At 47.1% G+C, this 26,636-nt stretch overlaps 1 protein-coding gene across 2 annotated transcripts in view; it reads right to left on the minus strand.

The window, feature by feature from the left end:
- ywhae1 (tyrosine 3-monooxygenase/tryptophan 5-monooxygenase activation protein, epsilon polypeptide 1) overlaps positions 1-12,078 on the minus strand; it is a 40,222-nt gene extending 28,144 nt beyond the window's left edge. The window contains exon 1 of one of the 2 annotated variants that reach the window (XM_068008563.1): positions 11,690-12,078. In XM_068008563.1, the coding sequence (XP_067864664.1) occupies positions 11,690-11,753 (64 nt within the window). In that variant the 5' untranslated portion in view covers positions 11,754-12,078. The remainder of the gene's footprint in view (positions 1-11,689) is intronic. The other variant, XM_068008562.1, reaches the window with a different exon arrangement.
- Positions 12,079-26,636: the final 14,558 nt, after the last annotated feature.

Genomic DNA, 26,636 nt, shown 5'->3' on the forward strand with positions numbered 1-26,636 from the left:
TCATGACTGCTGAATGACAAATATCCAGATGTATTAGCACTGGGTTTTACAGCTAGAAATGGGCTTTTTATTTTAAAAAATGATTTTTGAATAGTCCATTTACCGTGCAAGACTAAATTTACAATTACACCACTGTGCATCCTTTTCATAGACAAACTTACAACAGCACATCCAATTCACTGAACTGGTTTTAAATGCGCAGGATTTTACCACACATATTCATTTGTATAGAAGATGGCACCATTGAAACTGTTTTAGAACACAGCAAGGATTAAAAACACATTGGGACTGGTTGGAATAGAAAGGCTCTTCACCTCTGGGAACTCTTTGAATCCAGCTCAGACTGATCAACTAGGTTTATTTCTGCTGGCTGTAAGGGTTGTTGACATTGTACAGATGCTCATCTGGAAAATGAATTACACAGGTAGTGGGGTTCTAAGGCTTGTATTAAAGCAAACTTTTGAACACAGCAACAAGAGTTTCTGAAGCACCTGGTGTTTGAATTCAGAAACTGGAAGAGTGAGCATCAACACTGGTAACTTTTTTTTTAAAAAAGCATGCTAAATTGATTAAAGATGTGTTTGTGTACATCAAGGATTTGGATCACAGTGGGGCCACAGAAAAGCTTACGGTAAAATAACGTTTTAACAGTAACTTGGCAGATTTATATACTAAATAGCAAAACTGAAAAGCAAATCAGGCCCGCATTTGATAATTGATCACTCCCTGATGAACATTCCAACTTGTGTGATCCTGCCACTCAAAGGCTGCATCTAGTGACATGCACCACTCATTTCAAATGCAAAGACATGCTTAGCAGACACATTTATAAAGAGGTTAATGCTTAAAAGCTCAATTCCACAGTTCCCAACACCATTTCAATTAGGCTGTTAATGGATTTCCTTAATGTTGTCTAATTGCTCTTTGTGCATACATTTTTCTTTTGGTATATCACTGCAATATTCATAATCAGCGCATTTGCAAAAGGTGGACATTAATTGAAGCAGAATCACTCAGGGGTATGTATTGTACATTAAAATAAATAAATTCGCATTTTAAATATCAGTAGTGTATAGGATCCAAGAGTAAATTTAATTCGACTAGGATCCCATTTGTAAAGTTTCAAAACGAGGGACGATGGCAGCATTTGAATGATGCATGGAAACCTAGAACAGCGAGGAGATAATTACAAACAAATCTCGAAAAAAATCGCTATCGAATTGCAACATCTCAATCATATATAATTTTGAAAGAGCCTCAGTTATTTAGCCTCAAATCTTGCACTCCTTTCTACAATCTTATCTCCAAGCATTTTCAGATTGTGTGTGGTTGGAATTTTCAAAAAATGCCTTTAACCAAATGAACAAAAAGTTTAGCCGCTTCTGTAAAAGGTACCCATTTCCTAATCCCCGCCTTGGGTTCAAATCTCAAAACATTGCCTTTTCCTACCATCTCCACGTTAATCCATTAGCCCACTTTACCAAGAGGTTAGAAACTACAATAGCTGAATAATTTGACTTCCCAGGGATAGAACAGCTGAGATCAGTTAAAAGGGAGCGGGCTTGCTGGAGCAAGTGGCCGCCTCTCAGTTTACCTGTTGCACGAAAATGTACTTGATGTTCTGCCCTCATACTTTTTTTCACCCTCCCCGCCCTTTGTAATTATCTGAAAGTACAACTATTACTTCTCACGAGGCCCACATTATTAGGAGTTTCCTTCAAATTGAAAAACAATTTGCATAGTCATTAGCAATTGCCAGAGGAAAGGAAACTGCTTGAAGTATGAGGCACAAAAATGTCAGAATATGTAATATTGTAGTTCAAGTTACACAGAAACTATTATTGGGGTATTTAGAGCCAAAAAAGGCTCAAGTTGATGATCTCGGAATATGAAAAATAGCAATTAAGAATAATTTACTATTTTAATTATGCATCAATACTGACAATTAACAGCTGAAATTTTTAACAGACTTGTCTACTTAATCCTAATTGTACACATTATGTGGCAGAATTAAACGTTTGCATCAGGGAACAGTAGGTCACTGGTTTTATACCAGATACCACACAAAGCTCCTGATCTCAGGTTAAAGGACTCCTAATATTGGGATGGAAGAAATTACAGCAAGTTGGTTGTTTTTGTACAATTCAGTAGCCAGTTTAGACTGGGATTAGCAATGGCCAAGAACATGGTATGCTGTGGTGGCCACAGGTACAAAAGACTAAGCATTAAGTATACATTTATTGCCAATATTAATGCGCCAACGCAGCTCAGAAACCGCTGCCCCCCAGAAGCATTTAACAAGATGGGTGTGCCTTTCAAAGTAATGTTGAGGAACGATAATTCAAAATAGAACAATTCCAAATTGATTTCTAGACTTAAAACTTTCAGCTATTACAATTCTGGATTAGTAACTACATCAAAAAAACTCGAGCACTGTTACACAACATTAAATTTCAAAATGGTTTTGATGTAGCACCACCCTGCTTCCAACACTGCATACAGGCAGATCAGCGTTGCCTGTAACTTTGAAACTTACTCCCCAAATGCAGTATATAAATAATGTTGCTGCCTACATCTGTAGGTAGGAGAATTTTAAAAAGGAGTAGCAGAACCTCTACTGGGAAATATACTTACTTACCCAATTTGACTACAACAGATTCTGAAGGATGCATTTTAGCAGGAAATGTTAGCCTCAATTCTCATCCTCTCACTTCTCCCTTCACTAATAACAATTTGATCCGGGCCGGTGGTGGTGTGGGGGGGGGGGGGGGGGTGTCATACCCAAGTCTCTCCTTCCTGAATGATTAGCTTCAATAAGACAACTGCTAAACTGAATGGAGTTTCCAAATCAACTATCATTTCTTTTTCATAAGCTAGTAAAAAAGCAGGGATTAGCTTGGATGGGAGGCTTCCTAAATGGTCAAATCAGCATGCAACAGAACCACACAGTCCAAGTTTATTTGTGCTTTGCTCAGTTAGCCAATTTCAGTCCCTGGGGAAGGGGCACTATAATTAGCCTCGGCTTCCCTAGGAAAGGAAGGGTTGTGGTGGCAGTGGAGGAAGAGAGGGAGGTAGGAGGAAAGTCAGCCAGGATTCCTACTCCTGATAATCATCCAGCAATTTCTGATAGAAAGAGCACACAGCCAGGCTCAGTTGTGATGCCTGCAGTAATCAAAAGGCTTCCCAAACCCCAATATCTAGACTGGTATGAAGAATGAACACTGGAGGGCGATTGGCAACTGTGGGACCACCTTTCAGTAAGAATCACCCTTGCGAGCATGGGAGAAACTGGCATAAAAGGAACAGGAAACCTTTTTTAAAAATGTAAAAGGTTAGCTGCAATGATGCAGCCAATAAACAGCATTCCTCATTAGGCAACAGACGCAATGAAACACTCACCCATCATCTTTTTTGGTAAGTGGTAGATTCTCTTGGACTGTCGGGTGTACTACTACCATCTTCAGCTGCTTCATCAATGACCTTCCCTCAATCATAAGTTCAGAAATGGGGATGTTCGCTGATGATTGCACAGTGTTCAGTTCCATTCGCAACCCCTCAGATAATGAAGCAGTCCGTGCCCACATGCAGCAAGATCTGGACAACATCCAGGCTTGGGCAGATAAGTGGCAACTAACATTCGCGCCAGACAAGTGCCAGGCAATGACCATCTCCAACAAGAGAGTCTAACCACCTCCCCATGACATTCAACGGCAGTACCATCGCCAAATCCCCCACATCAACATCCTGGGGGTCACCACTGTCCAGAAACTTAACTGGACCATCCACATAAATACTGTGGCTAGAAGAGCAGGTCAGAGGCTGGGTATTCTGTGGCGAGTGACTCACCTCCTTACTCCACAAGGCCTTTCCACCATCTACAAGGCACAAGTCAGGAGTGTGATGGAATACTCTCCACTTGCCTGAACGAGTGCAGTTCCAACAACACAAGAAGTTCAACACCATCCAGGACAAAGCAACCCGCTTGATTGGCACCCTATCCACCACCCTAAACATTCACTCCATTCATCACCAGCGCACCTTGGCTGCAGTGTGTACCATCCACAGGACGTACTGCAGCAACTCGCCAAGGCTTCTTCGACAGCCAAACCTGCGACCTCTACCACCTAGAAGGACAAGGGCAGCAGGCAAGTGGGAACACCACCACCTGCACGTTCCCCTCCAAGTCTCACACCATCCTGACTTGGAAATATATTGCCGCTCCTTCATCGTCGTTGGGTCAAAATCCTGGAACTCCCTACCTAACAGCACTGTGGGAGAACCTTCACCACACGGACTGCAGCGGTTCAAGAAGGCGGCTCACCATCACCTTCTCAAGGGCAATTAGGGATGGGCAATAAATGCCAGCGACGCCCACATCCCATGAACGAATAAAAAAACAGCTCCCACGACGACTAAAGTCCCTCAAGGATGTTCCAGTATCCTGAGGTGGTTACATGCACGGCAGCTCTCCCTCTTCCCCATTAGCCACACAAACCTCACTTCTATCCCAATACCCCTTTGGTTCCTCAAATTTTCCTCCTCCACTCTATCCCACTAAGAGGCATTAGAAGATTTGCTCCCATTGGAGATATTGTGGTCCAAAGCATGGTTCACAGCATGACTAGCTAACTGTTAGGGGCCTGAAACCACTGGCAGCTCTTTGGGAAATTGCCCAATCAAGTGTGAAAATCATATAGCTGCACCAACTATTCACCAAGCAGCTGTCCAGGCACCAATGATGTAACTGACAACATGAATAGGGCACCTATCTTTTACAGAAGTTGACTCTCACTACCTTGTATCTACTTGGACAATGTAACGGTCACTCCCGGTGATCTGGACCGGATACTTGCGCCTTTTGTACATATACTACTGCGATCTATCCAATGGCAGACCAAGTTATCACTAGACAAAGCAAGGCTTTATTTTTAACTATAACAGAGCAACTTATGATCAGATTCACTTCGTTCAGTCATTAAAACTTACCTCTTATGATAGAAAAAGTGAGCACCCTACCCCACTGCAGTGGGTCGACTAACTTAAAACAGAATAACTCCTCCAGATTACAGCCCAGGGTAGAACATCCTCTCCCTGACTGTACTGTGTAGCATTCCATTACCCAAAAGGGCCCTTTTTCTCCCTTTGTTTTTTAAATCCCTCACCTCAGAAATCAAAAGGTTTTTTATGTTTCCATTTACGTAAATGAGCTAACAAATTGCTTGTTTAGTCTCTGGGGGAAAAACAAATTTCCAATTAGTATATTAACCACCTTTCATCTAGGAGTCCTTGTAACCAACTTTAGGAGGACATGGACAAGTTGATACATTGAACTTAGCCTGTCATCTTTTTGCCCAGTGTGTAGAAGGCCGAGATGTTATATTTTGGGAAGAATGAGCAGGGGACATATATACTAAATTGCAAAACTTAGGGGTTCAGACACTCATTTTTATGAGTGGGAGCAGAAATTGATAAAGTTGTTAAAAAAAGCACTGGGACCTATCTTCTATAAATAGGGGCATACCGTAAAAAAGAGAACGCTAACCTTATACAAATCAGTTGGGTTGCAGTTATACTATTGTGTCCAGTTGTGGGTGTCTTAGTTTAGGAAGGATATTAATGCCATGGAGAGGGTGAAGAGATTCACTACAATACGGGGAATGACAGTTCAGATAGAAAAGATGATAAAAGCTAGGATGTTATAGCAGAGAAGGCTAGAAGGAAGAATTATGGAGTTTTGATAAGGTCAGGAAAAGCTATTTGCACGAGTTGGTAAATGCAGAGCATAGATTTACCACAACAGATGGGAGTGGATAGAATTTTTTTTTAAACTATAAACTCAGTTGTTACTGAGACTACCCAGCCAACAGTGGTGGAAGCAGAATCCATAATGGATAAAAGGGAAGAGCATAAATAATGGAGAGCAAAATTTAATAATGTGAAAAGGGTTCGGAGATACAGTTGAGCTCTGGCATATGTACGATGGGTCAAATGGACTGCTTTTGCACAATTCTGGTTCTGGAACTCCACACCCATCTGCCACCCTAACAGTAGTCGTTCTCTCCCCCCCAAAAAAAATCAAGCTCTCTCTTTAGGTCACTTTTCACCTCCCAGCACTAACCTACCTCCATTGTTCCATCTGTTCAGCCATGACCCCCAGGTCTGTCAGATCATCTGTCTGAACTCCAAGGTCACTGGCCCTGATCAAATCCCTCCAATTGTCCCAAAACGTATCCCTGCCCTATATAATCTTTGATCTTACTTCTACATTATCAATTTGTGTCTTTTTCCACAAGGGCTCTGATCTCCCCAACCTTGTTCCCACTTTATTTGAACATCCCTGTCCATCATTAAATCCTATGAAGCATTTTGATGAATTAACACTACATTCATCAGCTTTCTTCAGATTGCACGTACTCAGTACTCAACCTACAATCTTGCAATGGTTGAATCACACCATCTTCATCTCCTCAATGGCCTTAAATAAGCAGTGAAAATCCATATTCTTTTGATTCTCTAAGGTCAGTTTCTTCATGCCTCTCACCAGTCTAACAGCTCCCACCTCTTACCTTTGATGACTATCGCTGATCTCCCTTGATCACCATTTATGACTTCATTATCTCCTGACCTCAAGCAGAAACCAACTCCCTTCTCTCTCAGGACTTCAAAATTGAGAAACAACTTATCGAGCTCAGTCCCTCCTCACTCCTACAATCTTCAAACCTTTAAAACCTTAAGAGTCACTTAATCACTCATTTCCTAATTTACCTCATTCAGAGGAAGAGTAGGCCATTCAGCTCCTCGAGCCTGTTCCGCCATTCAATTAGATCATGGCTGACCTGCAGCTTAACTCAACGACCAACCTTGGTTCCATAATCCTCAATACCCTTGCCTAACAAAAATTATTCCCTTTCAACCTTAACGTCCTGCACTACGAGCTTTGGCGCTCACCTCGGTTACTCAAAAATCATGGATTGCTGGAACTTAAAGAGGCCAGATCCAAGCACCTCTGGTGCCAATCTATTGACAACATTGTACTTTTAATAATCACAAGAGCTTTGATTACTATATTCCCTGTATCAACTTAAAACTGGTAGTGAAAACTCAAAACTATTCAGGTAGATATTTTCGTGTCATATTTAACTAGAAAGTACACAGGTGAAGGGAAGGGAATAAAATTACAGGGCTATGGAGAAAGAGCAGGGGAATGGGACTAATTGGATAGCTTTTTCAAAGAGTCAGCACAGGCATGATGGGCTGAATGGCCTCCTCCTGTGCTGTACCTAGGACTAGATTCTCACATTAGGTCAAGCAGTTACAGAGTACAGAAACTGGTGTTTTATAATCAGGATCAAAATGACCCAAACTCTATGGTGATTTAGAAACTTAGCAAGGCACAGCACTAAGGTTTATGTACACACAAAAACATCAGCAGTAAGTGGATAACAGTCACTTAGCCATTTAACCGGCAAATTCCAGCATGATCACAAACTATTGCAGCAGAGAATATATTTGAAATAAATGGCTTGGGTCATTCGCTTGTTATATGCCTGTTATAATTAAGCCCTAGGAATTACTCCCATCTGAGTCTCCTAAACTACATAGGCAACCCTTCCAAACTGAAAATGCATTTGTAGTTTTATTTAAGAACCTCAGAACAAACTTTAATTGATCACTACTACAGATTTGTTCTTCATCTGCATTATACCAAATTTCTATTAAAACAGCAGATTTTTAGCTCCCCTGATGGCTTACTTGGTAAAGACATCCCCAGTGTCAGCTTGGTTCAGTTGGTAGAACTAAAGCAGTCAGAAGGTTGTCAGTTTACACCTCACTACAGATCTGAACACCTGATCTAGGCGATGCCAGCATTGGGATGAGACCTAAACCAAGGCTCCATCTGCTTGTTCAGGTGGACATGAAACATCCCATGGCACTATTAGAGCACGAAGTTCTCTGGGTGTCTGGTCCCGCATTCCTCCCTCAACCAATACCACCAAAAACAAATTAACTGGTCATTCATCTATTTGTTGGTTGTGGGACTTTGTTGTACACAAATTGGCTGCCCCACTCACTGACATTAAGAGGCTGCACTTCAAAAAGTCATTGGTTATAAAGCACTTCAGGATGTTCTGAGAATGTAATACTACTACACCACATGAATGATAGTTCATTCATCCTTCACTAAATCACACAGACAGAAGGTGCCACGTGCAATTCCCAGTCCATAAGTAATTAGATGATCCTAGTTACGGCAGAAGTCGGGGCGCTACAATTGCCCTATAGGGCAAAAACACAGCCAGGTCTCCTGATTCTGATCACTGTCTGATGCCCCTGCTGGAAAGTACACTATGTGGACTTAAATGAGACAGGATTAGGCCATTTGACCAGTGTACCAAGAGGGGCAGCTGGCATCTGAAGGAAAATTGGAATCAAGTTTTTAAAATTTTGTTTAAACCTCTACAGTTGAGGGTCCATGCCATCCTTGAAACACACCAAGAAGTCAAATGTTTCAAAGAAATCCTGTACTCCTGAGTAACTGAGTCAATGACTGAAACAAAAATGCAGAAGTCCCACCCACATGACTAGTGGGCAGCAGCTGAGGATGCCTTAGTCACACATCTAGTGGCATGTTTTAATCTGATGAGCTGTCACGACCTGCCAGCTCCTAGCAACGGTTACACCTGCTAAATGGCCCAGTGTTGAGAGCTGGAAGGGTAAAGAGTGTGGGGCATGCTTGATCAGGAGAGAAAATGAGTAAGCAAATAGGGCTGAAACTGCAGAAATGACAGAATAGAAACAAGAGTCTATGCAAACAGATTAGGAATATCTATTCTGACTGGTCCAAAGATTGGAAGTATCCAAGAAATTCTTCCACAACAATTCAACCTCCGACTCCACGTTCTCCCTCACACTGCGGTAGATGGTTGAAGCAACAGTTGGTTGGTGGGCTAATTAACAGCTGGGTTAATCAGACACCAGAGATCAAATACTGCACCTTCCTGGTCTGTATGACTCAGTGCCATACCATGCAGTACATTTAATAACTTGAGCCACTGATTGTTTAATGTTGAACAATGTCCAAAAGCAGGTTAACAGAAATGCCCGAGTTACAGCTTTATTGCTACTATAGGTTTAAAAAAAACACATGGGAGACTTGTTTACAAATCAGTTTTATTTGTTGCAAAAATGGGTTTACCACACATGTTCTGGAATTCTCCTTCCCCCATCATTTCATGCAGGTTATTCAACCTAAATCTACAACACCAAAGTACCAGTAACATGCGTTAACAGGGCACAGAGATTTGTAGTTTCAGAAACAGAAACTTCAGGCTAGGGTGGGGCCTGAGTTTAGCTTGGCATCTCAACAGAGTGGTAGTGCTAAAATGCCCCCAGGTTGGATAGTTTTAACACACAGATGGGTCCTACTGAAAAATGCTAGCATTCCTTTCATTAAAAAGACCTTAATTAAACCACATTTACAGCGCAAGATTTCCTTCAGCCACTGAGTGCTCAATGAGATCATGTCTGAAGCACTGCAATCTTATTAGTCTGGTCAGCATAATGCACCAGGATGGGCAGGACTTAACTGTTCAGGTATCCAAATTCCTTCAGCAGCACATCTTTGAAGAATCTTCAACCAATCCCATTTCCTGGCCATTGTACCACACGCTGCCTGGGAAACAGTGGCCTGGTAGATCCATCTGTACTCTACTTATCCTGCCCACATAGCAGAATAATGGTAGCACTGGCAAAGATTATAGTGCAATTCTACCAACAATGCACAATTAAGGAACAAAATGTATGCAAGAAAATTTTAGTGAAACCAACTGAAATAGCTAAAATTTTGAAGACATTACAAATCGCTCAGCGCTGTCTAAATACTTGAAACCAAACCCCAATACTCTACTGCGGCCAGTCTCAGCCTTTTAAGATTTTTAAATGTACAACTGCAGGCCAGCAACTAGGGAGTCTCACTTTGGAAAAACAGAGTTACAAGACATAAGTCCCTGTCACGATTAAAAATGTGATCCTTTCACAGCTGATTTTGGAACATTACAATATGCCATGGCCGTTATCACTTAACAGTTGAAAACATGTCACATCACAAGTGCAATAAATCACAGTAAATCTGTTACAATCTCCCTACCTGTTAACAGGAACAGCCCTCTTCTCTTCCCCCCACAAAATCGCCATGTGTCACACAAACACAAATGAATATACTGCAACAGTAGCATGACATTGCTAGATTCATAACAGTATTTTAATGAATAATTTGACTATCTAGCTTTAGGGAACTGATTTTAAGATTTAAAATATCAACAACAGTAATCATTATTTTTCTCAATTAACAACAGAATTCATGAACAGATAACTGATTAGGTAAGCAAGATAGTTAGTTTTTTTGGATGGGGGAGGGAGAGATATTGAAGAGTAGCATCAAAAAATAACATGATCACAGATGTTCCAGACTCAAATAACTTGAAATCGTTCTCTTAATATTAAAGGATTGAATTTTCTTGTCACAACTCTATCCCAAAGATGTATGTGTCAGGGATGGTAGCTGAACTACCAACTCTTAAAATTAGGTTAAGAAATCACAAAATAAAAAGCAAATAGCCCACCAAAACCTTCACAAAGACAGACCGATAAAAATCCATCCGACACAGGATGAGCCAAAGGAGGCAGGAAAAAACCTTAATGTGAAGCAAAATGAACGTTTTGCTGGGCTTGTGAGGAGAAATTCCTTGCCTCCACCCTGCCTCATTTCTCAGCATGTGTGCGCTAAGGGTGACCTGTAACTTCCGCCTCAGCAGAATGAAAGAAAAAAAATCACCCTCAATCCCACATTGTGCAGATAACCAAAAAAACCCACACACTAAATAAGAGACACAGATTTAAAATATTCCAACCCCTGTATTTCTATCTGCAAATATATATATAAATTAAAAAAGAGGCGTAGCCATTTCAGGGGGGGTCGCTAAAAAGACAAACCCCATTAAAATCATCCTTTATAAAGAAAACAAAAATCAGATCTCAAATTAAAACTATGCATGGGGGACGGGGGGGGGAAGGAATAAAATCCCTCTTCATTAAACCCCAAATTCCCCTTGGATGCAGGGAGCAATCCAATGCCTTTCTGTATAGGGGGTGGGAAAGGAATCCACTTGGAACAGATTTTGAGGCGCGGGGGGGGGGGGGGGCGGGAGAGAAGAAATTTTAAGAAAAATTAAATGTAAAATGAGAGAGGGAGAGATGGAGGGAATCTATCAGCCGATGCGCCTCTCCCTCGCTCCATGATGTAAAAGGGAGGGGTCGGTGTGAATAAAAGAGGGAGGCGGTCGGGGGATTCTCCCCCCTCTCTCCCCGGGACTTGCCTCCACATACACACAAAGGGGGGGGGGGGTAATTGGGGTTAAGGGTTTTTTGGGGGGGGGGGGTGGGTGGGGGGTGAGGACCGCCGGTGATTGAGGCGGTAGGGGGGAGGGGGGGGAGCGCGGGCACCGAGCGGCCGCCGGGCGCCATTTTGTGAAGCGAGAGGAAGCCGGCGGCCGGGAGACAGGGAGGATGGGGGGGGATGGGGGGGGGGGGGGAGGGGCGGAGAAAACCCCCTCCTCACCCCGGGGAAATACCCCCCTCCCGCCATCACCTCCACCCCCCAGGCCCAAACATCAATCCCCATCTCACTTACCGTCATAACGCTCGGCCTGCTCGGCCAGCTTGGCTTGGTAAACGAGGTCCTCGCGGTCCTCCATGTCTCCGGCGGCGGCAGAGGCGCTCGGTGGGGGGATTTTGGTTTTATATAATGGAGAGATGGGGAAGGGGGGAGGGGAGGGAATTTTATATATATATATATATGTTTTTTTTAAAAACCGCTAAGAGGTTTTTTTAATATATATATATCCTCGCTGCGGGTGAGAGGAAGGCGGAGAAAAGGAGCGAGAGGGACCGATGCAGCGACCGCCGTCCTCAGGAAGCAGCTGAGCCGCCGACACACAAGACCCGCCGCCGAGCAGCTGCCAAAATGGCGGACGGACCGAATATAGTGCCGGGCTCACAAACGCTTGCGCGCCCCCTCCCTCGGCTGTTTTAAAAAAAACTCCTCGCCGCTCGGCGGTGATGAGGTCCGCGCACTATATTCTTTCCTCTTCATCACCTCGCGCTAGTTCCCGCCGCGGGCGCGCGCGCGCGCGAGACAGAGAGGGCGGAGGAGGACAAAAAAAAAGGAGCGAGGGTGGGAGGCGGAAGGATACGGAGCGCGCGCGCGCGCGCCGCGGCGGCGGCGGCCGAACAACCCCCCCTCCCCCCACGCCTCCACACAAAAAAAGAAGGGCACAAAGCAAAGTGCCGGGCACCCCGCGCCCCTCACTCCGCGGGTGAAGCGGCGCAGCGGAGCGCAGAGACAAAGAGAGGCGAAGGCCAGTGTGTGGCGCCACGCTGGAAAAATAGGACCAGTCACTTTCGCTAGATGTGAAAAATTGCAACCATCATTATTAGATAAATGCATTTTATATAAATATATATATATATATATATAGAGAAAAGAATTTGGCTCCTGCACTCCACCTAAAAGGAAGACATTTTTCCTTAACCCATTTGGTGCTCAGTTCCTTAGCTGTTAAAGGACATTCTTTCCCCTGCCCAGTGGGGCATTGACCCTTGCACAGACCCACATCACAGATATGATCCAACTAATCTTCCAACTAGGGGGTCTACGTAAGCCAGGCCGACACTCCCGGTGCCAGTACTGAGGGAGTGCCGCATTGTCAGAGGTGCCGTCTTTCGGATGAGACGTTAAACCGAGGTCCCATCGGCCCTCTCGGGTGGATGTAAAAGATCCCACGGCCGCTATTGGAAGAAGAGCAGGGGGGAGTTCTCCCCGGTGTCCTGGCCGATATTTATCACTCAACCAACATCACTAAAATAACAGTAATTATGTGGTCAGTATCACATTGTTGTTTGTGGGATCTTGCTGTGTGCAAATTGGCTGCCGCATTGCCCACATTACAACAGTGACTGCACTTCAAAAGTACCTAATTGACTGTAAAGTGCTTTGGGGTGTCCTGACGTGAAAGGTGTCGTATAATGACATTCTTCAGGATACCTGGATTGAGGAGAGGAGACTGAGCCTGGGTTCCTGGCCCTGATCGCCATCCAGTAGCTCTTGCTGGAAGGAACATGTGTACAGATACGATGGAGCTTCTAACCACGTGATCCAACACCCTCCCAATCCTCACTGACTAGGCTCACACAAAGAGTGTCCACTTAGGCGGGTTTTTAAAGAGCACTCGGTCCTCCAGAATGTATCCCAGCATCAGTCAGAAGAGGAGAGCGTGTTGAGAGAAAAAGAAAGGATGTAAATGCATCTGATTGGGTGTAAGATCCATGGCAACCAAGAGGCCACATCATCATCAAGGCTATTCTCAAGAAGGAGGGCATTGAGAGGAAGGTGGTCAATAGATTATATTACACTGATTTTACAGCACAGAAACAGGCCATTCGGCCCAATGCCGGTGTTAATGCTCCTCACGAGCCTCCTCCCTCCCTACTTCATCTCACCCTATCAGCATATCCTTCTATTCCTTTCTCCCTCATGTGTTTATCGAGCTTCCCCTTAAATGCATCTACACTATTCACCTCAACCACTCCTTGTGGTAGCGAGTTCCACATTCTACACTGTTATGAGATTATAGGAACCGATTGACAATTGTAAGACTGCACGGTGTGGATTTTTAAATATCTTTTTGGAAGTAAGTTGTTGGGGTTTTCAGCCCCTCTCTGTGTTGTTGATGGGATGCCTCGGAAGGTGGGGAATTGTCACTCAACAACCCAAGGAGACAATGAAGAGAATTTCTGCAGGGACTGGACGGACACAAGAAATGGGAGCAGGAGTAGACCATATGGGTCCCCCCCGCCACACCGAGCCTGCTCCGCCAAGGATTGGTAGCATAGTGGTTATGTTACTAGACTGGATTAATAATCCAGCAGGGACGTGAGTTTAAATCCCACCGTGAATTTGAATTCACTTTAAAACAACCTGGACCTGGAAGCTGCCGGATTGTCGTAAAAACTGGTTCATTAATGTCCTTTAGGGAAGGAAACCTGCCGTCCTTACCCGGTCTGGGCCTATACGTGACTCCAGTCCCACACCAATGTGACTGACTCTTAACTGCCCTCTGAAGTGGCCTAGCGAGCCCCTCAATTGTATTAAACCGCTTTCAAAAAGGCCCGCCACCGCCTTCTCAGGTCAATTAGGGACAGGCAATAAATGCCGGCCTTGCCAGCGACGCCCACATCCCGAGAATGAATTTTTTAAAAGAATCCGCTTTTGGACGCTGTGAGGTTATGAAAGGATCTATAAAAATGCAAGTTCTTTATTTCTGGGACCAACCAACCGCAAATCTCTCCTCCGATTTTCCCCACTCCTGGTGTAATGCTGCCATCGCATCGTCAGGGTTTGTGGTTGTGTGATGAAAGGGCACATCATTAATTTGATCACCACCCCTTCCGAGCGTCAGCGATGCAATAGATTGTTGCTCCTGGGTTTGGCGGAGATTTCTGGAACACTCCAAGATTTTTGTTTTTAAACAGTGCTGCCTTTGTTCGCCTAGTGGCGGGAAGCGGTCAGAAGGTTCAAATAGCCACTGGCGCCAGTGGGTGGCAGAGGTCTGAGTTGGGCAATTCCACCTGATGCAATTTTTGGGGGAAGTGGGCTACATGACCCATGACAAAAGAATTTGGGGGGGGAGGGGGGCATGAGCCCTTGTTACTCTCCAGCCTTTGTACCAAGAGTCTGCAAAGGGATATAGACGGGTTAAGTGAGTGGGCAAGAAGGTGGCAGATGGAGTATAATGTGGGGAAATGTGAGGTTATTCACTTTGGTAGAAAGAATAGAAAAACAGAATATTTTTTAAATGGTGAGAAACTAATAAATGTTGGTGTTCAGAGAGATTTGGGTGTCCTCGTACAAGAAACACAAAAAGTTAGCATGCAGGTACAGCAAGCAATTAGGAAAGCAAGTGGCATGTTGGCCTTTATTGCAAGGGGGTTGGAGTACAAGAGTAAGGAAGTCTTACTACAATTGTACAGGGCTTTGGTGAGACCACATCTGGAGTACTGTGTACAGTTTTGGTCTCCTTATCTAAGGAAGGATATACTTGCCTTAGAGGGGGTGCAACGAAGGTTCACCAGATTAATTCCTGGGATGAGAGGGTTGTCCTATGAGGAGAGATTGAGTAGAATGGGCCTATACTCTCTGGAGTTTAGAAGAATGAGAGGTGATCTCATTGAAACATATAAGATTCTGAGAGGGCTTGACAGGGTAGATGCTGAGAGGTTGTTTCCCCTGGCTGGAGAGTCTAGAACTAGGGGGCATAGTCTCAGGATAAGAGGTCAGACATTTAGGATCAAGATGAGGAGGAATTTCTTCACTCAGAGGGTTATGAATCTTTGGAATTCTCTACCCCAGAGGGCTGTGGATGCTGAGTCATTGAGTATATTCAAGGCTGAGATCGATAGATTTTTGGACTAGGGGAATCAAGGGATATGGGGATCGGGCGGGAAAGTGGAGTTGAGGTCGAAGATCAGCCATGATCTTACTGTAAACAATTTTACAACACCAAGTTATAGTCCAGCAATTTTATTTTAAATTCACAAGCTTTCGGAGACTTCCTCCTTCCTCAGGAAGGAGAAAGTCTCCGAAAGCTTGTGAATTTAAAATAAAATTGCTGGACTATAACTTGGTGTTGTAAAATTGTTTACAATTGTCAACCCCAGTCCATCACCGGCATCTCCACATCATGATCTTACTGGATGGCGAAGCAGGCTCGAGGGGCCATATGGCCTACTCCTGCTCCTATTTCTTATGTTCTTCTGTACCAATGCCATCCTGGGACACACCGTACTCTTGGCGGAGTGTCTTCCATTCAATGCTCTATGGTGCAATTTACATTGGAACAGGAGGAGGCCATTCAGCCTCTTGAGCCTGTTCCGCCATTTAATTAGATCATGGCTGATCTGTATCTTAACTCCATTTATCCGCCTTGGTTCCATATCTCTTAACACCCTCACCCAACAAAAATCTATCAATCTCAGTTTTGAAATTTTCAATTGACCCCCAGCCTCAACAGATTTTTGGGGGGAGAGAGTTCCAGATTTCCACTCCCCTCTGTGTGAAGAAGTGCTTCCTGACATCACCCCTGAACGGCCTGGCTCTAATTTTAAGGTTCTGCCCCCTTGTTCTGGACTCTCCCACCAGAGGAAATAGTTTCTCTCTATCTACCCTGTCAAATCCTTTAATCATCTTAAACACCTCAATTAGATCACCCCTTAATCTTCTATACTCAAGGGAATACAAGCTCACCTGCTGCTGAAACCCTCATCCCTGCCTTTGTTACCTCCAGACTTAACCATTCCAATGCTCTCCTGGCCGGCCTCCCATCTTCCACCCTCCGAAAACTTGAGCTCATCCAAAACTCTGCTGCCCGTATCCTAACTCGCACCAAGTCCCGTTCACCCATCATCCCCTGTGCTCACTGACCCACATTGGCTCCTGGTCTGGGAACTCCTCGATTTTAAAATTCTCATTCTTGTTTTCAAATCCCTCCATAGCCTCCTCCCTATCTCTGTAACCTCCTCCAGCCCTACAACCCTCCCAGATCTCGGCGCTCCTCCAATTCTGGCCTCTTGCGCATCCCCGATTTTAATCGCTCCACCATTGGCGGCCGTCCCTTCAATTGCCTAGGCCCCAAGCTCTGGAATTCCCTCCTTAAACCTCTCTGCCTTTCTACCTCTCTCTCCTTCTTTTAAGACGCTCCTTAAAACCTATCTCTTTGACCAAGCTTTTGGTCACCCGTCCTAGTATCTCATGTGGCTCGGCGTCAAATTTTGTTTGATAATTGTTCCTGTGAAGCGTCTTGGGACGTTTTACTATGTTAAAGGCGCTATATAAATGCAAGCTGCTGTTGTTTTCGTTATGTGACCTGGCTTCATAATTTAACCCTTTTAGCCCCGGTATCATTCTGGTGAATCTGCACTGCACCCCCTCCAAGGCCAATATATCCTTCCTGAGGACCGATGCCCAGGACTGAATGCAGTCTCCAGATGGAGTCTAATCAGAGCTTTTTAAAACTGTAGCATAACTTTTACCACTTTGTATTCCAGCCTCCTTGAGATAAAGGCCAACATTCCATTAGCCTTTCTAATTATTTTTGTACCTGTCCACTAGCTTTTGGTGATTTCAGTACTTTGATCCCTAAATCTCTGCTCATCCACAGTTCCGAGCTTCTCGCCATTTAGAAAATACTCTGATCTACCTTAGCTCCAGAGTGGATGACCTCACACTTTCCCACATTGAACTCCATCTGCCACAGTTTTGCCTACTCACTTAATCTATCAATGCCCCTTTGCAACTTTCTGCTCCCATCTACACTATTTACTGTGCCACCTAACTTAGTGTTGTCAGCAAACTTAGATATACAACTGTCTATTCCTTCATCCAAGTCATTTATAAATATAGTAAAAAGCTGAGGCCACAGTACAGATCCCTGGGGGACACCACAAGTCACATCCTGCCAATTTGAGTACATACCCATTATCCCTACTCTGCCTCCTACCTCCTAACCAATTCCCTATCCAAGCCAATAGGTTGCCTCCAACCATCCGCTCCCACTTTTCCGAACAGTTTCTTACGTGGAACTTTATCAAATGCCTTCTGGAAGTCCTTTAAACTACGTCCATAGATGCTCCCTTATTTACCACTTTTGTTACCTCCTCAAAAAATTCAACTGGGTTCATTAGACATGACTTACCCGTTACAAATCCATGCTGGCTCTCTCCGATCAGCTCAGATTTGTCCAAATGCCCAGTCATTCTGCCCCTAATTTGAATCAGGGTCAAAGGAACGGAGAGTTCAGGTGGTGGGGGGTGGTAGGGCTGGAGGAAGTTACAGAGGTAGGGAGGGGAGAGGCCATGGAGGGATTTAAACACGAGGCAGAGAATTTCAAATTTGAGGTGTTGGGGGAACTGGGAGTCAGTGCAGGTCAGCGAGCTCAGGGGTGGTGGGTGAGTCCTGTTGTTCTTATTGCTGATTTTCACATTGAAATGTAATTTTTGAACTCGACCACTGACAAGACAAAAAAACACAGATTAACTGGCAGTTTGACTCAGTCCTGTTCGTGGGATTCTCCTGGATGCAGAATTGCTGCATTCACCTGGGGAACAGACCCTGTACTTCAAAGTAAGTTATTGTTTGTGAAGATCTTTGTGATCTTTTGAAAGAACTGGTGGGAGATAAAAGTGTGTTTCACATGCGTTCCATGTGGATAATGTTGGCTCAGAGTCATTACTGCCCCTGCTCCAGCTCTGCCATGGCTGCCACTGTCCAACCAAACCGATTGCCTCAATCCTACTACTGAATATTCTGATGTCGAGTTAAGAGGGATACATCACTGTCTGATTGGAGTGAGATTTTATTTTTATTTGTTTATGGGATGTGGGCGTCGCTGGCGAGGCCGGCATTTATTGCCCATCCCTAATTGCCCTCGAGAAGGTGGTGGTGAGCCGCCTTCTTGAACCGCTGCATTCCATGTGGTGAAGGTTCTCCCACAGTGCTGTTAGGTAGGGAGTTCCAGGATTTTGACCCAGTGACGATGAAGGAACAGCGAACCCTACTGCCTGTATCCTAACTCGCACCAAGTCCCGTTCAGCCATCACCCTCGTCCTTGCTGACCTACATTGGCTCCCAGTTCCCCAATGCCTCAAATTTATAATTCTCATCCTCATCTTTATATCCCTCCATGGCCTCACCCCTCCCTACCTCTGTAACCTCCTCCAGCCCAACAACCGTCCTCTCCCCACCCAACCAAACTCTCCTTTCTTTCGACTCTGGCCTCTTGTGCTTCCCTCCTTCTCTTCACCCCACCATTGGCAGCTCTATGCTCCCAAAACCCCTCCATCTCTCCACCTCCCTCTCCTACTTTAAGACCCTCCTCAAAAAAACCCACCTCTTGGCCAAGCTTTTGGTCACCTCCTAATATCTCCTGATTTGACCCTGCGTCTGTTCCTTTTTTTTGATTATGCGTCAGTGAAGTGCCTTGGGACGTTTTTCTACCTTAAGGGCGCTGTAAAAATGCACGTTCTTCTTGTTGTTGTTGTTGCTGATTTTCACAGTGAAATGTAATCTTTGGACTCAACCATTGACGACACCACAAAAACACACAGATTAACTGGCGGTTTGACTCAGTCCTGTTTGTGGGATTCTGCTGGATGCAGAATTGCTGCATTCACCTGGGGAACAGACCCCGTACTTCAAAGTAAGTTATTGTTTGTGAAGACCTTTGCGATGTTTTGACAGAACTGGTGGGAGATAAAAGTAAGTGTGTTTCACATGCGTTCCATGTGGATAATATTGGCTCTGGGTCGGGTAAGGCAAGGACAGGGAGAAACATCTGATGCTAACTTTTCAAACCCTCCCAGCGTTTATCCCAACATTTGCTGCAGATTCTTTGTTCTTCTCTCTGATGGTCTGTGTCAGCCCCAATATTCACATCTGTTTTACAGGTTTTAATCAGGTTTGTGATAACTGCTGTTCACCCAGGCATTCTGATCTGTTCAACGCTGAACAGCCAGATTCAGTTTGGTACAGAGCTGTAGGGTTAAAATGATCACCAGAGTGTAAATTACAGAGCACTTGCTGTGTTGGCAGCTAAATCCTTACATTGGTAAATGGTACATTCGTGTGTACTCTGCCCCCTAGATGTGTTGATGAATGGTACATTCGTGTGTATCCTACCCCCCTGGGGGTGTGTTGATGAATAGTTCATTAGGGTGTACACTGACCCTGGGGGTGTGTTGGTGAATGGTACACTAGTGTGTACTCTACCCCCTGGGGGTGTGTTGGTGAATGGTTCATTAGTGTATACCTGTCCCTGGTGTGTGTTGGTGACTAGAAGGCACTTGAATTTAGGGTGGGAATTCTAGAGCATAAGCCCTTGGCCACCAATGGTGAGATGAAGGATGCTCAAGAGGCCAGATTCAGAGGGACTTTAGCTCCGCCTTCGATGACTTTGCCCCGAGCAAAACCTTTACTCTCTCCCATCCTGGTCCTTCCTCCAACTCCGCTCCTTTAAGTCCGAGGGATGCAGAATTGAACATTTATGGTGAACAACTGGGTTTAGATGTTCATCACTAGATTTGGCTGGACCACATAAAGCACTTTATATCGGGACCTGCCCTCCTCTGCCAAAACTGCTCACTATTCCAGAAACATCCTGGGATTCAAAGATATCCCCCAGCTTCTCTTCTCCATGACAAACCGTCTGACTGAACCTCTTTCCCCTGCCCCCTCACCTCCAACAAGTGCGAGGAGCCCATGGACTTTGTCACTAAGGTTGAGACAATCGTTCAGCTGCCTCTGCCCCGTCCTTCCCTTCCCCTAGCCCACAGGGCCAAACTTCCCCCATGGTTCCACCCTGCCCTAGCCCTGAACTCACATCTTTCTCTAGTTTCTCTCCTATCGCCCCTAATGCCCTCTCCGAGCTCACCTTGACCATGAGACCCACCTCTTGCTCCCTCAACCCTATTCCCACCACCCTGCTGACCACCCAACTTCCCTTCCTGGCCCCCACGTCAGCTGATATTGTTAACGGTTCCCTCTCCTCAGATACTCAGGTCCCTCCCCTTCAAAGCTGCCATCATCACCCCCCTCCTCAAAAAACCCACCCTTAACCCCTCTGTCCTTGCAAACTATCGCCTCATCTCCAACCTCCCTTTCCTCTGCGAAGTCCCTGAATGTGTTGTCACTCCCAAATCCGTGCCCATCTTTCTCGCAACTCCCTGTTTGAATCCTTCCAATCAGGTTTCCGCCCCTGCCCCAGTACTAAAATGGCCCGTCAAGGTCACAACTGACATCCTATATGACTGTGACGACGGTAAACTATCCCTCCTCATCCCTCTCGACCTCTCTGCAGTCTTTGACACGGTTGACCACACCATCCTCCTCCACCGCCTCTCCTCCATCGTCCAGCTGGGTGGGACTGTCCTCGCCTGGTTCCACTCCTATCGATCCAGTCGTAGCCAGAGAATCACCTGCACTGGCTTCTCTTCCCGCTCCCGCACCATTACCTCTGGAGTCCCCCAAGGCTCTGTGCTTGGCCCCCTCCTATTTCTCATCTACATGCTGCCCCACGGCGACATCATCCCAAAACACGCGTCAGATTCTACATGTACGCTGACGACACCCAGCTCTACTGAAATTTCCTCCGATTAATCATTGGGAAGACCAAAGCCATTATCTTCGGCCCCTGCCACAAATTCCGTTCCCTCGCCACTGATTCCAGATGAGCTGAGGCAGGGGTGGAGACGGGTGAGGTTACAGAGGTGGAAATCATTGGTCTTTGCGATAGAGCAGATATGGGGTTGGAAGCTCAGCTCAGGGTTGAATAGGACACCGAGGCTGTGAACAGTCTGGTTCAGCCTGAGACAGTGGCTGGGGAGGGGAATGGAGTCAATGACAAGGGCAGGGGCCGAAAACGATGGCTTTGGCCTTCCTAGCGCTTAGCTGGAGGAAATCGTTTGTCCAACATCCAAGACTGGATGCTGGAGGGGTGGAGAGGAGGAGGAGGAGGAGGAGGGGTGGAGAGGAGGAGGAGGAGGAGGAGGGGTGGAGAGGAGGAGGAGGAGGAGGGGTGGAGAGGAGGAGGAGGAGGAGGGGTGGAGAGGAGGAGGAGGAGGAGGGGTGGAGAGGAGGAGGAGGAGGAGGGGTGGAGAGGAGGAGGAGGAGGAGGGGTGGAGAGGAGGAGGAGGAGGAGGGGTGGAGAGGAGGAGGAGGAGGAGGGGTGGAGAGGAGGAGGAGGAGGAGGGGTGGAGAGGAGGAGGAGGAGGAGGAGGGGTGGAGAGGAGGAGGAGGAGGAGGGGTGGAGAGGAGGAGGAGGAGGAGGAGGGGTGGAGAGGAAGAGAAGGAGGAGGAGGGGTGGAGAGGAAGAGAAGGAGGAGGAGGAGGGGTGGAGAGGAGGAGGAGGAGGAGGGGTGGAGAGGAGGAGGAGGAGGAGGAGGGGTGGAGAGGAGGAGGAGGAGGAGGGGTGGAGAGGAGGAGGAGGAGGAGGAGGGGTGGAGAGGAAGAGAAGGAGGAGGAGGGGTGGAGAGGAGGAGGAGGAGGAGGAGGAGGGGTGGAGAGGAGGAGGAGGGGTGGAGAGGAGGAGGAGGAGGAGGAGGGGTGGAGAGGAAGAGAAGGAGGAGGAGGGGTGGAGAGGAAGAGAAGGAGGAGGAGGGGTGGAGAGGAGGAGGAGGAGGAGGAGGAGGGGTGGAGAGGAGGAGGAGGAGGAGGAGGAGGGGTGGAGAGGAAGAGAAGGAGGAGGAGGGGTGGAGAGGAGGAGAAGGAGGAGGAGGGGTGGAGAGGAGGAGGAGGAGGAGGAGGAGGGGTGGAGAGGAGGAGGAGGAGGAGGAGGAGGGGTGGAGAGGAGGAGGAGGGGTGGAGAGGAGGAGGAGGAGGAGGAGGAGGAGGAGGGGTGGAGAGGAGGAGGAGGAGTGGAGAGGAGGAGGAGGGGTGGAGGGGAGGAGGAGTGGAGGGGAGGAGGAGGAGGAGGGGTGGAGGGGAGGAGGAGGAGGAGGGGTGGAGGGGAGGAGGAGGAGGAGGGGTGGAGAGGAGGAGGAGGAGGAGGAGGAGGAGGAGGAGTGGAGAGGAGGAGGAGGAGGAGGAGTGGAGAGGAGGAGGAGGAGGAGGGGTGGAGAGGAGGAGGAGGAGGAGGGGTGGAGAGGAGGAGGAGGAGGAGGGGTGGAGAGGAGGAGGAGGAGGAGTGGAGGAGGAGGAGGAGGAGGAGTGGAGAGGAGGAGGAGGAGGAGGGGTGGAGAGGAGGAGGAGGAGGAGGGGTGGAGAGGAGGCGGAGGAGGAGGGGTGGAGAGGAGGAGGAGGAGGAGTGGAGAGGAGGAGGAGGAGGGGTGGAGAGGAGGAGGAGGAGGAGGAGGGGTGGAGAGGAGGAGGAGGAGGAGGGGTGGAGAGGAGGAGGAGGAGGAGGGGTGGAGAGGAGGAGGAGGAGGGTCAAAGGTGAATATTTGGGGGAGTCCTGAGGTGGGCTACAATCAGGCAGGTAAGAGTGGAACCAGGCGAGGGCAGTCCCACTGAGCTGCACAATGAAGGCGAGGCGTTGGAGGTGAATGGTGTGGTCGACCGTGTCAGAGAATACAGACTGTTCGAGGAGGGATATTCACCACGGTCACAGTCACAGAGAATGTCGGTTGTGACTTTGGTTAGGGCCGCTGATGAGCTGGAGGAACTTGTGATTCACCCAACACCGGAGGTCCGTCAAGCACAGAGGCGGGGCCGAGAGAAGTGGAGGAGAGGTCGATGCAAAGGGTATCCTCAGCGCACAGATACGAAAGCTGCCTCTGCCTGCAGACGATGTTGCCATCGAGATAAAGAGTTGGGGTGATGAGAACTCCTGTCTGACCCCCCCCTTGCCCTCTTCTTCTGACCTTCAACCCCCCCACTCCATCTGGACACCCTGCTCAGGGACTAATCATCCCACCCACGGGCCCCTCCTTCAGTTTTGAGACAGACATTAAAATAAATGTCAAATGAAGACTTTCCTTCAGGCTTCACAGTGAAACACGTTAGCAGAGATCAGTGGCAGGAACTCGCAGGCATTATCAGAACAGCAAATAAGGCAACGGATAAAATAATGTAATTGATGCCTTTATCTCCACAGCCAGAGGCGTGAAAATTAAGAGGGGAGGAAGTTCTGGTTTTAATCTTCCAAAGTCAAAAAAGGGAAGCAAGAGCCACCCAGACCAGCGAGTCCAACGTTAATAGGAAACTGTTGGAACCGGTCAGAGACGGAGTGAGCGAGCACTCGGGGCTGCAAACTGGCATTTAATTCGGGATTGTACTCACCGCTGACCTCTGACCCAGGTCAGTGGGAGATCACCCTGTTAGCCTGGGGCGGGCTGACTCACATCTGTCCCTGGGGAAGGGCGGGGGCAGCTGGGGCTGTGAGGGGGGGCCCCCTCCTCCAGAAATGCCCCCAGTGCCAAATAGGCTGCTCTGAAAGAGTTTACAAAATGCCCCCTTTATATCATCCTTCAGGGGTCCCAGCCCTCGAACCCACCCCCCCCGGGTGGGGCCCACTTCCACCCTGCTCACCTGGCGTACTGGCCTCCAGGCTCACTCTAGGTCCCTGCAAGGCCAAGGACTCGGGAACTACACAGGCAGGAGGTCCCCACCCCCTCATCAGTGGTCTTGTCTGGGGGTGGGCAGAGTCTCTTTCTCCCCCCTCCACAAGCCACAGCACAATGCCAGGAACCCAGCGGAGTGTTTATTTTCCATTCTGCGGATATGGGCATCGCTGGCAAGGCCGGCATTTCTTGCCCATCCTCTCGCTGCCCTGAGATGGTGGTGCTGGGCCTTCTGAGGTAGGGAGGGAGGAGGCTCGTGTGGAGCATAAACACCAGCACAGACCTGTTGGGCCAAGTGGCCTGTTTCCATGCTGTACATTCTATGTAATAATTCTCAAACCACTGAACAAAACATACAAAAAAGGGCAGTCAAGAGTCAACCACAGTGGTGTGAGGACTAGAGTCACATATAGGCCCAGACCGGGTAAGGACGGCAGGTTGCAAACAGTCTAGTTTAGCCTGAGACAGTGGCCGAGGAGGTGATGGAGTAAGTGGGGAGGGTACGGAGTCTGTGGGGTTTGATATTCCCCCATGTTTAGCTGAGACAACAACACTTATTCCTTCTGGTTGAGGATAAAAGAGACAAATCAGTATTCAGCATGGAGCCTTTCACACCTAACACAGCTCAGGCCACCCTGAGGTCAGCTGTGCTCACAGTGTTTAAAAAAAAGGCTCGAGTTTGTTTAAGAAAAATGAGCTTTTTAAAGTACAAAATTCTGAATCTCGTGCCACCAGAGGTCACTGCAGTCCACGAACGCTGCAGCACAGGGACTGTTTCAGCAATCCAAACAACATTGAAACAAGCACCAGCGACAAGAATGTCTCCAGACACGGGAGAAACAGCTCCACTAACATGATTCATCAAGAATCCAGCTCTGCTGAGAACACAGTGGGGAAACATCGCGCTGTGTGTGTGTGCTAAGAAATACAGACCACAAGGTAACAGGTTCAAACCCTGACCTGCGCTGTGTTCACTAGTTTTGGCTGGGATAGCGGAAGGGGTCGGACGATCGCCCTCAGCCTCGTTGGGGAGGGAGGAGGAGGAGGAACTGAGCCAGTGTCCCTGCTCCCCAGTGCTGCCTGGTGACGCACGCTGAACAGCTCGCCTGCGAACGCCAGGTGAGGACAGGAAACCCTCAGTGACCCTGCATCCCTTCAAATGCATTTTATACAGCGCCTTTCAAGCCCTCAGGATGTCCCAAAGCACTTCACAGCCAATCAAGTATTTTCAAAGTGCAGTCACTGGTAATGTAGGAAACGTGGCAGCCAATTTGCACACAGCAAGATCCCAGAAACAGCAATGAGATTTACGACCAGGTAATCTGCTTTAGTGATGTTGGTTGAGGAATAAATAGTGGCCAGAACACCGGGGCGGGGGGGAACTCCCCTGCTCTTCTTTGAAATAGTGGCCGTGGAATCTTTTACATCCACATGGGAGGGCAGACTGGGCCTCGGTTTAACCTCTGACAGTGTAGCACTCCCTCAGTACTGCACTGGGAGTGTCAGCCTGGATTATGGGCTCAAATCTCATTGAATCCACGAATTTCTGACTCAGGAGGTGAGAGTGCGACCCACTGAGTCACGGCCGACCCCTCAACTGTCCAGGATCTCACATGAATGGCCACTTTGGGGAGGTTTTTCCACTTTGAGTCAGCATTTCCAATAGGAGGGAGAAAAGGAAGAAATGCACTTTTTATGTTTTGGAAACCTTTTCATTAAGAGGCCCACACAATTTCCCCGAGAAGCTGCCAGTTCGTGAAATAGGGGACGGCGATGTATTGGGAATGTTACTGGACTAGTAATCTAGAGGACACGAATTCAAATCCCACCGTGGGCTGTTTGAAAATTTGAATTGTTTAAAAAAATACGGAAATAAGAAGCTGGTCTCGGTGAAAGTGACCATGAAGCTGTTGGATTGTCGTCTTGTGCATCGCCCCACCATTGGCAGCCGAGCCCGCAGCTGCCTAGGCCCTATGTTCTGGAATTCCCTCCCTAAACCTCACTTTCCTCCTGTAAGACCCTCTTTGACGGAGCTTTTAGTCACCTGTCCTAATGTCTCCTTCTTTGGCTCAGTGTCTGATTTACACTCCCGTGAAGCACCTTTAGGACATTTTACTACATTAAAGACGTTCCATAAACGCAAGTCGTTGTAAATACTTCACTGGTTCACTAATGTCCTTACATAGAATGTGCAGCAGAGAAACAGGCCATTTGGCCCAACGTGTTTATGCTCCACACGAGCCTCCTCCCTCCCTTCTTCATCTCACCCTATCAGCACCTCCTTCTATTCCTTTCTCCCTCATGTGCTTATCTAGCTTCCCCTTAAATGCATCTATTTTATTCGTCTCAACTACTCCTTGTGGTAGCAAGTTCCACATTCTAACCACCCTTTAGGGAAGGAAACCTGCCGTCCTTACCCGGTCTGGGCCGATATGTGACTCCAGTCCAACACCATTGCGGTTGACTTTTAA

The sequence above is a fragment of the Heptranchias perlo genome, chromosome 28 (genome assembly GCF_035084215.1).
Source record: "Heptranchias perlo isolate sHepPer1 chromosome 28, sHepPer1.hap1, whole genome shotgun sequence".
Taxonomy (NCBI): domain Eukaryota; kingdom Metazoa; phylum Chordata; class Chondrichthyes; order Hexanchiformes; family Hexanchidae; genus Heptranchias; species Heptranchias perlo.